Source organism: Acomys minous (genome assembly GCF_964271855.1).
Source record: "Acomys minous genome assembly, chromosome: 16".
NCBI classification, from domain to species: Eukaryota; Metazoa; Chordata; class Mammalia; order Rodentia; family Muridae; genus Acomys; species Acomys minous.
This window is the reverse complement of record NC_140498.1, coordinates 91463601-91477446: the sequence shown is the minus strand read 5'-3', so window position 1 is coordinate 91477446 and position 13846 is coordinate 91463601. Positions and strand designations below refer to the sequence as shown.

The window sequence follows — 13846 nt, the reverse complement described above, 5'->3', positions numbered from 1 at the left end:
TCGTGTGATATATCACTCTATTATATGAACATGTAATCCTTTTTTTGGGGGACGGGTTGGTTTTTTGAAACAGGGTTTCTCTGTGTAGCCTTGGCTGTCCTGGACTCACTTTGTAGACCAGTCTGGCCTTGAACTCACAGCGATCCACCTGCCTCTGTCTCCTGAGTGCCGGGATTAAAGGCGTGCGCCACCACCCCAGGCTTTTAATTCTTTTTGATCAGGCCATGGTATCGCCTGCTTGTAATCTTAGCACTCACAGTGCTGAGGCAGCACAGATTCAAGCCAGCGTAGGCTACAAAGCAAGACCCCTGTTCTCAAAAAAGTTTTTTTTTAAAAATAGTACAATTTAAGGAGAAATAAATTCGGTGTGTATATTATCAGAGGGCGCTGATCAGAAGGTGGAGTTCTTCCCACAGTCCATCAGCAGTTTTGTTTTTTGTTTTTGTTTTTGTTTTAGTCTGAAGAAATATTTCCATTGTATATTACAATGAGCACACCTTGTAGATTTGCCAGATTGAAAGATATGGTCTTAAGATGGGTCCCTAATCCCAAGGAAATTTCAAAGGGCTGTTTCATGTATTGCAGTTGATATTTCACCACATTTTATTTACTTAGTGTGCATGCACATGTGTGTGGGGCGGGGGTGGGGGATTGGGAGTGTGCATGTGCCGCAGTGTCCATGTGGAGGTCAGAGGACAAGCCATAGTATTCTGTTGTGTCTTTCCACCACGTGGGTCCTGGGGATCAAATGCAAGGGTTTTTTGTTTGTTTGTTTTTGTTTTTGTTTTTGTTTGGTCTTTTGAGACAGGGTTTCTCTGTGTAGCCTTGGCTGTCCTGGACTCACTTTGTAGACCAGGCTGGCCTCGAACTCACAGCGATCCACCTGCCTCTGCCTCCCGAGTGCTGGGATTAAAGGCGTGCGCCACCACGCCCAGCTTCAAATGCAAGTTTGAGACTGGGTAACAAGTACCATCACCCATTGAGCCCACCTCACCTGTCCTGATGATAATATTTTAAAGATAAATTACCACCAGGGCACGTATCTGTTCTCAGTAGAATGTACTGAGATGCTTGTCCTTCATGTCATTAAAAACCTTCTTCGGAGAAGTCAGCCCTCAACTCCTCGTGGGTGACTAATAGGCATTTCCTGCGACCTATGTTTTTGTTTTGTTTTGGTTTGGTTTTTTAAGATAGGGTCTCTCTGTGTAGCCTTGGCTATCCTGGACTTACTTTGTAGATCAGGCTGGCTTCGAACTCACAGCGATCTGCCTGCTTCTGCCTCCCGAGTGCTGGGATCATCCTGTGACCTATGTTAACTGACCCTCTCCTTGGCTAGTTCTAGGTCATGCCCAGCTCAGAAGCTCTGAGATAACCACTCAGATACAGTAGTTAAACTCCAAGAAGCTGCATTCCTCTTTTTACATATATATATAATTTTTTTTCTCGTTTTTCAAGACAGGGTTTCTCTGTTATCTTGGCTGTCCCAGACTTGCTTTGTAGACCAGGCTGGCCTTGAACTCACAGCAATCCGCCTGCCTCTGCCTGGTGAGTGCTGGTCTTAAAGGCGTGCACCACTACACCCAGCTCCTCTTATTTTTAAATTGCTCATTAAATCATTAAGTTGATTTGGGAACTTTAGCCTATTTTAATGCAATGAGAATGAAGGTTTACAACTCTGCTTCTTGGGCCTGGGAATGTCATTCAGTGTTAAAGTGAATGGTAAATGTGATCTTTTTTAAAGAGGGTAAAACAACACATTATTAATTTAACCTGTTGTATTTAAAGTAAATTAAAAGTTTGGGACCTGTCTTTGAACCAAGCGCTAAAGTGGTATCTTAGGGGTTTTTTTTGTTTTTTATTTTTTGTTTTTTCCTTCCCACAAGATAAGTGTCACACTGTGTGCAGCAAATTTTGTTTGCGTGCTGGTTTTTTGAGACAGGGTTTCTCTATGTAGGCCTAGGTGTTCTGGAACTCGCTCTGTAGACCAGGCTGGCCTTGAACTCAAAGATCTGCCTGCCTCTGCCTCCCGAGTGCTGGGGGCTAGAGGTGTATGCCACACCCCCAGCTCTTTTGCAGCATCTTCAATACATACCTTAGTGAGTTATTTAATATGTCGATGTAATAAAGTGATGTCACACGTTGCCTTTCTGAATGTACTCCCGTCTCCACACATTCAACACACATAGACAACATCAGTGGTTTCTCATTGATAATTGGGGTCCTAAGCCTGGGTTTTGTTTGAGTTTTTTTTGTCTTGTCTTGTTTTGTTTTGCTTGTTTGTTTTTGTTTTTTGAGGCAGAGGCTTACCTTGTAACCCAGGCTGGCCCCATACTACCCTGTCGCCTCCCCCTCATGCGTGCTGGGATTACTCGTGTTACCACACCCAAGGATCTAGTTTGTATTACTTATGTATGGGTGTGTGTAAATGGTTTCCTTGTTGCTCTGTGGTGTGACTGCTGCGGCTTCTAGCGCCACTGGATGCCTTGGCAAAGGAAGTCGCCACCACTTGAAATGTAACTTCTGCCACTACTTATCCCACGTCCCCTTTCAATGAATCTGCATGATTCTTGCCAAAATCATGACTCAGAGCCCCAGACCTCGTGTGTCTCTCTCGTGGTGCTGGCATTTAAAAATCTCATGCTTTTCTGAACCCACCGGGGTAAGGGGGTTCAAGTCCAGATGTGGGGAGTCTCATTAGTAAACGCGTGGTCACATGCCAAGCCCTTTTTTTTCCCTCTGTGCCACACGTTCGGATTTTCTGGGAAGTAATAACAAAATATTTTAAAATGATCCTTCAAGTATTTCTTTCAAAATACATATGCTAAAAATTTTTTTTGTTTTTTTAATTATGGGGGTGGAGGAGGGCAGACAGGCTCTCACTGTGCTGCCCACAGTGGCCTCAAACCTGTAACCTCTCCTATGTCTTTAGTGCTTCAGAATGCATGTGTGTTGGGCGGTGCGTGGGGGGAGGGTTATAGTACACAACCTCACTCAGCTTAAGAATTGCATTTCTCATGTGTACATGACAGAGGGACACACATACACATGCCGAGGGACACATGGAGGTCAGAGGACAACCTGGCAGGGTTGGCTTTCTCCGTCCATCTTTCTGTGGACTCTGAGGGCTCAACGCAGGTCATCAGGCTTGTTCAGCAAAAGCTTTGCCGGGCAAGCTGTCTTCCAGGCCCAAGCAACGTGTGTCCGCCCTCTTACCCGATCTGTCCCTGTGCGGTGGCAGCAGTGCCCAGGGCCTAAGTCCCCCAGCCCTGGCCACCATAGAGGGTGGCTGGCTACTGAGTGCTTGAAATGTGGCTGGAGTGAGTCAGGAGTCCAGTGTAACATTTGATTTCATTTAAATCCAAACAGCCGCATGTGGCTAGTAGCCATTTCACCTGCCAGCACAGCTGTAGACTGTCCCTGAATCTGACGGTAGAAACCCGCCGAGTTTATTACAGAGCTCTCAAGATGCCTCATGGATAGAGGGGGCCTGCTGCCTCGCTGGAGTTAGCGCCCTGAGCCCCACATGGCCGAAGGAGAGGACAGACTTCCAAAAGTTCTCTTCTACCCTGCATATGTGCGCTGTGGCACATGTACACACACACACACACACACACACACACACACACACACACTAAAATGTGATTTAAAAATGTAAAGATCCTTTTCATTATTTGAACTTCAATATAGAAATGGGGGAAAGTCTAAATATAGGTATAAAAGAGGAAACAGTTCCCCCACATATCAAAACACTTAGGATTTACAAAAGGAAACAGTGCTAAAATGAATTTAGTCTTGGATTGCGGCTTTTACATCAGACCCTGGTTATAACATTTTATTTCCCTCAAAAAAATCTACACATTTTGATTTTTTTAAATTTTATATAAATGATATAATTTTGTATTTTCTAAATCTCTTTGGTCCTTGTTTTGTAATGAAGGAAAGGGCAATTATATGTTTTTTAAAATCTCAGGTACTCCTGGAGAAAATGCAAACAAATGGTTTCTCCTAAAACCCTGGGGAATAAGAAATTGATTTCTCCTTCCCCGTCTGAGCATGTGCTATTTAAAAATCCCCCACCGTTGAACATGGTTTTGAGCTACAAATTGCCAGAGTATTATGGGGGGTGGTGGTGGTGTCTTTTTAATTTTCTAAAGCATTAGCTCTCCCAAGTGACTGACCATCTCATTTTGTAGAGGGGGCATGGCCCTCTGAAAACATTTTTCCTTTAAAAGTCATTTCAGTTGCATTTAAGGAACATCCATTATCATTCATCCAGGGTATGTTATTTTTTTCCCACGGGGCGTTAGAATGAAATTAATCATCTTTGGCCATCAAGAAAGCACAGGACTCGATGAAATCAGTCAAGGACATTAAATCTGGGCCTCACTCAGTCTGCTGGCATACCGATGCTGAGTTGAGGGACCATTTGTGAAAGTATCATTTGGTTTGGAATTGTATGCCTGTCTCTTTAAATCTAAAAAAAAAAAAAAAATCCTTTCAGAAGCTGTAGAGAGAAGGTGCTAGAACTGTGTACGATCATGACTGGAAAGCAGGATCCCTCAGTGACTGCCGAATCTTCCCAGCACAAGACAGAGAGGCGGCTCGCCACAAGCCTCCCCTGATCTCCCCCCCACCCCCCCAGAAGAAGGATGACCCCACCGACCAGCTCACAGATCCAATTCAATTGACAACGCCGCTCTTTCAAGGGAATGAGGCGGAGGCTCGCTTTTATGTTAAAAGCTACCAGCATCCTCCCCGCCAGACATGGACATGACATTTTTAAAGGAATTATCTGGGCACCGCGTTTTAAGCAGACTGCTCTGAGGCACCCGTCCGCGCAATTCTCTCTCCTCTTCCTTTTTGCTTTTGCATATATGTAATTCCGGAGGTAAAGGGGGAAAAAAAAAGCCTGCCAGGGACTCAGAAGGCATCCCGGTAGCGATCAGCTGACACTCCTAACTGAAGGCTGCAATGTGTTGCTTATTCATTTTATACCGTGGGAGCTGCGGGGACTAGCAGAGAGCTGAACTATGCATTTCAAACAGCGGTGCTTGTTCAGAAAGAGGGGTGAGAGAGAGGCAGCCGGCGAGGAAAGAGCGCAGCTGGACTTTCTCCTTCTCTTCATCCATTTCTGCAGGATCATGCATTCGTAAGGGATGAGGCGGGCCACGGCGATCCCAGGCCTGAGCCGTGGCCTACCCAGTCAGTTCAGAGCCGGGCCCTCCACTATCGGAACCGAGAGCGCTTTGCCACGATCAAATCCGCGTCTTTGGTAAGCTGATCCTCCCCATCCCACCTTGCCTGCCTTCCCCTCCTCCCTGTCTGGCAGCCTCTGGCCCTCCCTGAGCCTCCCTCGGCTTCATGGATGGGAGGAAAAGGAGCCAGGGATGTTGTCTCCCTCCAAATAATTTTATTCATTTTAGGGGGGAAAAAAAATCTGTTGGCATAGCAACCTGGTCTCAGATATTTAGCATTGTCTATGACATAGGAAGAAAAAAAAAACCTTTGTGTGTGTGTGTGTGTGTGTGATTGTGTGTGTGTGTGTGTGATTGTGTGTGTATATGCTGTATATGCAAAATATAAGGCTTTGAGATGAGTTGCTGGCATGACCATTTTTTTTTGAAGCGATCTGTGTTTTCATCAAAATAAATAATGCTAAAAATATTTTTCAAGGTATGGATGTGTGTGTGTGCAGGGCACTATGCTTCTTCTTATATAGGTGCATGTGTGTCTCTATGATGTACACACACACAGCAAAAGGTAAAACATGATTTTTAAAATATGTACATATATATATATATATATATATATATATATATATATATATATATATATATATATATTTGCCGGCTACCATCTATAATTGTAGAAAAACCAGACACTTGCTTCCCAGGGATGGTCCGGTTCGTTCTGGTTCATTCATTTATTTATTGCAACAGTGGTAGTGGCCGAGCTTCCCCCATTTAACCCCTGAAGAATTTCCTGATAGCCATAAAGCGAGGAAGGCTTTGAAGAGGAGGCTGACAGCGACTGTGGGAGCCGAGGGGCTGTCGGATTCCTCAGCATTTTTACTACTGCAAATGTGATTGCCGGGTGCCCTTGTAGTAGCAAAAGGGGTGTGCGCAGGAAGACTTAGTTTTCATGCCTCCTCCCCTTGGCCCCCCCACGCGTGCGCGTGCGCGCTCCCACACACACACAGGCTCGCGCTCTCTCTCTCTCTCTCTCTCTCTCTCTCTCTCTCTCCCATTTCATCCTCAGCATTTGGAACTCTCTATTAGCTTTTCCATCCAAATCTCATTTCTCAGCCAGGAAAATGATTGAAATATTAGTTGTTTTGCCCAAATGGCTGTTAGAGGTCACATGAGCAGGAAGGGTTACTGTACACTGCTTGGCCGTTACATCCAGAACCCATGATGACATCATCCGAGGCCGACCCAGAAATAATCGTTTTTTCTTGTCCTATTTTTCAAACCTGATTTCTACTTTTATTCCCCCCTCCCCGCCCCGCCAAGTCTTTTTTTTTTTTTTTTTTTTTGGTAAGGTTTCAGTGATATCTGAAATTTAGAAGGAATTATAATATTTGAGAGAGCGAGTAGAAAGAGAATGGAGACGAGAGCGGCAATCTATTGCTTATGCCTATTCCATGTGGGAAAAAAAATCTCACAGTTCAATGTAGTCTGCTCGTAAAGAACCCCACTCCCCAGTTCTTTTATGTTGAAGTTTCTTGTGACCCCCTTAATGGGCAATTTTTTTCATCTGAAAGGAATACCCCACTGTGTGATTGAGATCTCAAAATGTCCACTCTAGCTCCTAATGCTTGGTAAGCATCTAGAAAACATGCCTGTGAGTCTTACGGAACATGGAGGGGCTGCCAGTAGTTGCCTCCATGCCACAATGCCTGACAAGAAAACTGTGATTACTACTCACCACAGGCTCCGGTGGGGCTTGTCCCTTTAACCCCCACCTGCTCTCGAGGAGTGGGGGCGGGGGGGGGGGGGGAAGCCATGGGGAGCCCTGGCAGCCAGGGGAGGTGCTGCAAGGAGGGAGGCGGACCTTAGCCCCAGTATTTTCCCCCATTGTGGGGCAGATTCTCTGCTCTCCCTCAGGCCACACCCTCCTCCTTTGCACATCATATATTCATGACTCTCTCCTCCCTCCCTTCATTACTACAGCCATGCCAGAATACTCTCATGCCGGCCTCTGTAAACTCCCACCAGGCCTGCCCGGCGTGGGCTTCGGCCATCACAGCCTTGCCCTCTGTGGCTAATAGAAGCTGCGCCCCTGCCAGCTACTTCAGAGCCTTCAGAAGCACTCAGAATCCTACGGGCTTCAGAGTGACCCCACCCCACCCCTACGCAGGGAAACGTGGCCTCCATCCTTCTAGTGGACTTTTTTTTCCCCCATTTGTCAAAAGGTCTCTGCTCCAACACTGAGTTAGAAACCCGGCAGCCTGGGTTTGGGTGGGGCAGCAGCTGAAGCTTTGGGCACAGACCTCAGTTGTTTTACGGTGCAGCCCCCTCCTGATGGGATGTCTTGAGAGTTGTGGTTATCCTTGGAAGCTCTTCTAAGTCTCTGGTCATTTTTGAGGGAGAGAAATAAACGAATGAAGGGAAGATTGCAGTACGGTGTTGGATGCTTGCACCTGTGTCCCCTTTGGGGCGCTCTAACTATTGGCATGGCTTTTCTCGTGCATGGTTATCAAGTACTTTGATCCTGCTCCCACTAGATGGTCTCAAACACTAGACCCAAGGACTGCCCAAGCTATGAATCTAAAATATTGGAAAGAAGTGTGTAATTTTAGAAAATGGACCATACGCCTTTTTTTTTTCATGCATCCCACCCAGTTTAAGTGAAAAGGACTAAGGTGGTGTAAACAGCATTAAATTAAGTGCAAGGCCATGGGGCAGTGGGGGATCCTATCTCTGGTAATGAAGCCATTGGCCAAACTGGCAGCTGATGGCAATACTAGATTGATGGGTTGATGTGTCAACCATTTGCTTATCGGTTGGTTTGGGTTGTATCTTTTTTCTTTTCTCCATGGTTTTCCTTCTGGTAGAGTTGCTGAGAAGCCACAAAGAGACCTGAAAGGTGATCAGCACAGAGCACAGAAGTACACAAGCTCACTTTTCCGTTGTGAGCTCAGTAAATGAGAATATTTTTCACCTGACTTGCAAACTCTCACCCACAGTCACCACTTCTCAGATGTGTCTTATGAACCCACCTTTTCCACCCAAAACCTAAAGGAGGCCCCAGCAGACACAGCCCTGCTCTCAGTACGGCTCTCTCTGTCGAGTCTCTGAATGAGGTGTGTCAAGTCCATCAACTACAGGCTCTTGCTACTGGGGGCGTGGTTCTCGGGGGCACCTTAAACCAGTTCTGGGTTCCACACACTACTGCCCCCATTGCATGTGGGACATAAGAAAGGTGGCCCTTGAGGGAGCTTTTGGAGTATGGCTTCTTCATTAGAACCTCCCATGAGCAGCCTCTATGAGCCTCTATTTCCTCTTGTAGAGCTAGGAAAAGGGAGAGAATGTGATGGCGCCTGCCCTTTTTCTTACCTTCTGTGAGGAGCTGGTCTATTGCCTAGAGGAAAGCAGTTTATAGCATTCTTCAGGATTGTCTCTCCAAGACCTTGGTCCTTTGAGGTGGGCCATCCTTGAGTCTTACAACCAGCAAACGGAATGCCCCATGTTTGCGTTTTGTGACTGACCCAGGAGAACCATTCTGGTTGTTTAGGTGTTTGATGTCTCTTCTTCTTAAATGTGATGTTCTGGATCCCTGGCAGTTTCCACAGTAAATGGTGACCTAAAAAACATCAAGGTCATGGGGTCTACCAGATGGCTCATTTGTTGCCTCTTAAAGGAAGAATCGGTGGAAAGAAATGGCCGAGCTGCAGGAGCGAGTTCATGACAGACCATACATTAGGAAGCGAGCATTAGGAGAAAACTTAGTTTGAGGTCATCAGAAAAACATGGAAGAGAAACTGGTCTTCTGCCCTGGTACTGTAGATTCTCTTATTTGGCCTTACCAGATTGAGGAGAAAAACTCATAAAAGGGGGGAAATATGTGTTTAGGATTTTGGAAGCACAGATTGACTGAGCTCACCATGTGACATCTTGAATGAGTGTGGCCCATAAGAAGAAAAACCTCACTGCCTCAGCAGGAAGCACTCCAGTGTCACCTCTGAAGAGCCTGGTGCTAACCAGAGAGAGAGAGAGAGTTAGAAAGTGTCCCCTCAGGACAGCACACTAGAGGATGTGTTGCCGATACATGGCAACTCCTGGGACTAAGGGGTGACAGTCAGTGAAGTTCACCCATGTGAAGAGCTAGCTATGACTGTGTGCGTCTATAGCCCCTCTTTGGGGGTGTGGGGGCTACTAGTAGGAACAGACAGGTCCTTGGAGCTCATTGGCCAGCTGAATTAATGGGTTCATCCTCCCAAAGTAAGGTGGAGAGCTTTGAGGATGACACCTAGGGTTGACCTCCAGCCTCCATACGTGCATGCACCCCCACACGTGATGAGTATTGAATACTTCTTTACTAAGAACGCTGCTGATATCAGTTTCTTTTTTTTTAACCTGTGCTGTCAATCAATATGCCCAACCCACATGGCCACTCACTCAGTAAACGTGTATCAAATGGGCAAGTGAGCGAATGAGCTCCTTGCAGCCACCGCCACATGAGGATTTGGATCGAGAAGTGTGCATTTTAGCCGGGCGTGGTAACGCACACGTGTGATATCCCCCACGTGGGAACCAGAGTGAGAAAGAGCTCGAGTTCAAGGCCAGCCTGGGCTGTGTGATGAGATCCTAGCTCCCTTTTAAAAAAAAAAGTGAGAAAAGTGTATGTCAGTTATTCTGTTTTGTGTGTGTGTGTGTGTGTGTGATGGGGAGGGGGGGGAGGAAGACAGAGGCAGGGGGAGGGACAGAGAAAGATGGCAGAATCTCCTAGTATCGTTCATGACTGGAGAACTTGAAACACCCCTAACTTGGGTGCTCTGAAGGGTGCCGAGTCAGGTCTCCGCAGCCAACATGAGGCTCACCGTGTTCTCTGTGAGAACTTGCTGGCAGTGTATTGATGCTTGGCACTGAGGTGACCACCTCCACCAAACACACACACACACACACACACACACACACACACACACACACACACCGCTTTGCTCCTTAGGCAGAGTTAATCCTGGTCACAAGCTCGGGTCGCTCAAGAGCCTGTTGTTCAGTAAGTGGCATTGTCAGCCTTCGTTCTGGCGCATGGGAGGCGCGTTCTGGACCGTAGGTTAAATGGTGTGTTTCAGAACTGGGGCTTCCTAGAATTCAGCGCGGTCGTGTTGAGCAACTGAGAAGTTCCTGTACAAGGTGTCACAGGCCTCCGGTGTGCCACTCACTCGCTGACGCTTGCTTATTATAGTGTGTATATTCTAGGTCTGTGAGGTGGGCAGCAATTCCGACTCAGAAATTATGCGGTCTGGGAGTATAGCTCAGCGGCAGAGTGGATGCTGCAGGATGGGACAGACTAGGAAATGTACTTAATCCTTTCTCAGTGTACGGTGGGATGGAGGAGCCCTGAGTCTAGAAGCCAGGGCCTCATTCATGCTAAGCCTGTGTCCAATCATATCTCCCCTTAAAGCCCACAAGCTGGTGATGGGCAGCTCACTGTTAAATGTACTCTCTCATCAGACTTGCTGGCGCACACCTTTAGTCCTAGCACTCGGGAGGCAGAGGCAGGAGGATCTCTGTGAGTTCTAGGCCATCTTGGTCTATATAGTGAGATATCAGCCAGCCAGAGCTCTATAGTGAGACTCTGTCTAAAAATAAATATAAAAATGAAATAAAGCCCTTTCTCTCCTACCCACTTGTTGAGACCTAGACCTGGGCCGTGAGAAGCAGGGGTATGGGGCCACATTCCTGCAGGGCTGGCAGGAGAAGGAAGGAGCCCAGCAGGTCATTTGTGTTCCCTTGAGTCAAAGGCTCCCCAGACACCATACCCAGTCCACCACACTGAGGAAAACTGGGCCCATCCCTCTCTTCCAAGGAAGGCATCAAAAGACTTCAAGAGGTCAAGTCTTTGCCCAAGATCAGAGGTATAATTGGGACAGAATGAGTATTTTTCCAAAGCAAGCCATGGGTGTGATACCACCACTTATGTTTGGTCCCATCGAGATGTCCCTTATAGAACTATAGTCGCCACATCCCCAGGACCTATAAGAATTAGGTAGTGTGTGGTGGTGGATGCCTTTAATCCTAGCACTTTGGAGGCAAAGGCTCCAAAGGCTCTGGACCAGCCTGGTCTACATAGTGAGTTTCAGATCAGCCAGGGCTTCATGGTGAGTCCCCATCTCAAAACAAAACTAAATTACAACAAAAGAGAACCAAGGTAGTAAGGCCAGAAGTGTGCTAACACCCCTGAGCCCAGTGCCTGAAGTGGGGTGTGGGGGGCCAGGAATGAAACAAGCTTGAGGCCAGGTGAGGCTACATAGTGAGTCCCAAGCCAGCGTGGACAACATGGTAAGGCCCTATCTCCCAGCTGCAGAGATGGCCTGGTCAGTAATGTGTCCACGTCACAATCACAAGGAGCTGAGTTCAGATCCCCAGAACCCATGTAAGAAGCCAGGTCCAGTGGCGTGTGCCTGTAACCTTAACCCAGAGTGGGGTGTGGTGGGGGGTGAGGGGATGACAGGCAGATCCACGAAGCTCTCTGACCAGCCCATCAGGCAGAGTCGGACAAGCTTTGGTTCACTGAGAGACCCTGTGTCAAAAAATTAAAGGTAGAGAAGGGTCCAGGAGAGATGACAAGTGTCAATCTCCTCCTCAGTATCCACACTGGAACAGGCCAGTGCACACACAAGCACGTGCACACACCCACACATCCACCACACATGCACACAGGTTTAAGAGATAAATTCTTTTTTTTTTAATTTTTTATTATAATTTATTTACATTACATGTAGATTGTAATCCCCTCATTGTTATCTTCCTGTTCCCACCCACCGTCTTCTGCCCTATCTGGTCTCATCTGGATAGCCTGCATCCCCCTTCCTCTGTGTGCCCACAGGGCCTCTCCACCAAGGGGCAATGATGAAATCCCGGGCACCAGAGTTCATGTCAGAGGCAGTTCCCCGCTCTCCCCTCCCCTTCTCCATGTGGAGAGTGAGCTGGCCATCGGCTACATCTGAACTAGGGGGTCTCGGTTCTTGGCTGCAATGCCCTTGGTTGGTGCATCAGTTTGTGCAGGCCTCCCTGGGTCCAGATCCGCCAGCCTTGATAGTCTCCTTGTGGGGCTTCTGACGCACACATACACACCCGTCCCCTCCATCCCTCCTTAAGAGATAAAGTACATATAAACTATATAAAATTAGTAGCTTTTCAGAAGTCTACTGACCAGACAGCATATTCTTCAGACAAATGGTATAAACAAGAAATAAGAATTTATAATATAATTAACAAGCATTCAGTGTATTTCCCGTTAAATTTCACAAGTGAGTCAACTCCTCATACTTTCGTTAAGCTTGTCTGTCTACCTTGAGCATGGGGAGATAAAACAGAATCTCCTGGTGGTTTCTAGCTGCTAACCTACCACGTGAGAGTTTGAGTTCACCCTGTGCTATATAGCAAGACCCTATATCAGAAAAACAGCTCTATATGTGCTCAGGGAGACAATTGGAAACTCAGAAATTTTGGTGGTGACAAATGGACGGTTGGGTCTGGAGTCTGAGAAGGTGATTGCCAGAACCGTGGGATGCACTGAAAAGCAAAGCTACTCTCCTGGAAGTCAGCCAGGTACAAGGAGCGCGTGCTGGGCTCTGCCAGGTGTCTTTGTCACACATTTGGCCCAGGTGTGATAAGACAGGAGGTGAGACCATGGTGTGCAGGGACCCACCCCCAGGTAATACAGGAAATGCCCCTCACCTCCCTCCTGGTCTTAGGGCCTCCTGGCATAAGGTAGTCATCTCAGAGCATCGCATGCATCAGCCATGCTTGTGTAGTTTAGATGCATCCTGGTAGCACTAGAGTGAGCCCCGCCTCCCCTCTGGGAACCTCATTAAAGAGGGAATTCCAGAGGGCTGAGGAGATGACTCAGTGGGTAGAGTGCCCGCTGCTAAGCTCAGATCCCAGCACCAAGTGAAAGCCCCGCCCGCCCTGTAGTTTGTGCCTGTGATCTCTGCACACTAGGGAGGTGGAGACTGGAGGCTCCCCAGGGCTTGCTGGTGAGCCAGCCTGGCCCAAATGGTGAGCTCCAGGCTCAGTGAGAGACACCCCCTCAAAAAATAAGGTGGAGACCAGTAGAGGAGAGCTCCCACCATCAACCTCTGGCCTCCTCACCCATATACGTGGGTGAGTGTGGTGTGTGTGTGTGTGTGTGTGTGTGTGTGTGTGTGTGTATCTGTATAAAACATGTCTTCCTGAAAACGGCCACTGTACTGTCATATTTGTTGGGGGGGGGCATCTGAATTTAAAGAGGACTGTATGGTCTCTGTTTTGTTTTTTCCCTGATGTTGTCCTCATGCATAATATAAGCATATGGATTGAAACTTGTACCCATAGCTCAAACTGCTTCCTTGTTTCCCTCTACCAAAATAGAAATACATTTAAGAAAACATTACTGGGACTGGGTGTAGCGAGACAGGCTCGTAATCCCAGCACCTGAGAGACATGAAGGTCAGGGTCCCCTAGGCTACATAGGGACACCCTAGCTCAGGAGAAGGAAAAAAGATGTCTGGGGCTTTAGCTTAGTGGTAGAGAACTCACCTAGTGTTTCATTCCTGAACTAGGCTGGGGGAGCTTGTGGGGGTGGGGGTGGGGAGGTAGGGAGGAGCCAGATAAAGCTGTCACCTGGGATGTGGGGG

The 13846-nt window shown here is 47.3% G+C and overlaps 1 protein-coding gene across 1 annotated transcript in view; it reads left to right on the top strand.

Moving 5' to 3' along the window:
* The window catches only part of TAOK3 (TAO kinase 3), a 168514-nt gene that overhangs the window by 126368 nt on the left and 28300 nt on the right, over positions 1-13846 (top strand). Inside the window, 1 exon segment of the mRNA XM_084762174.1 lies at positions 5138-5272. Within this exon segment, the coding sequence (XP_084618300.1) occupies positions 5138-5272 (135 nt within the window).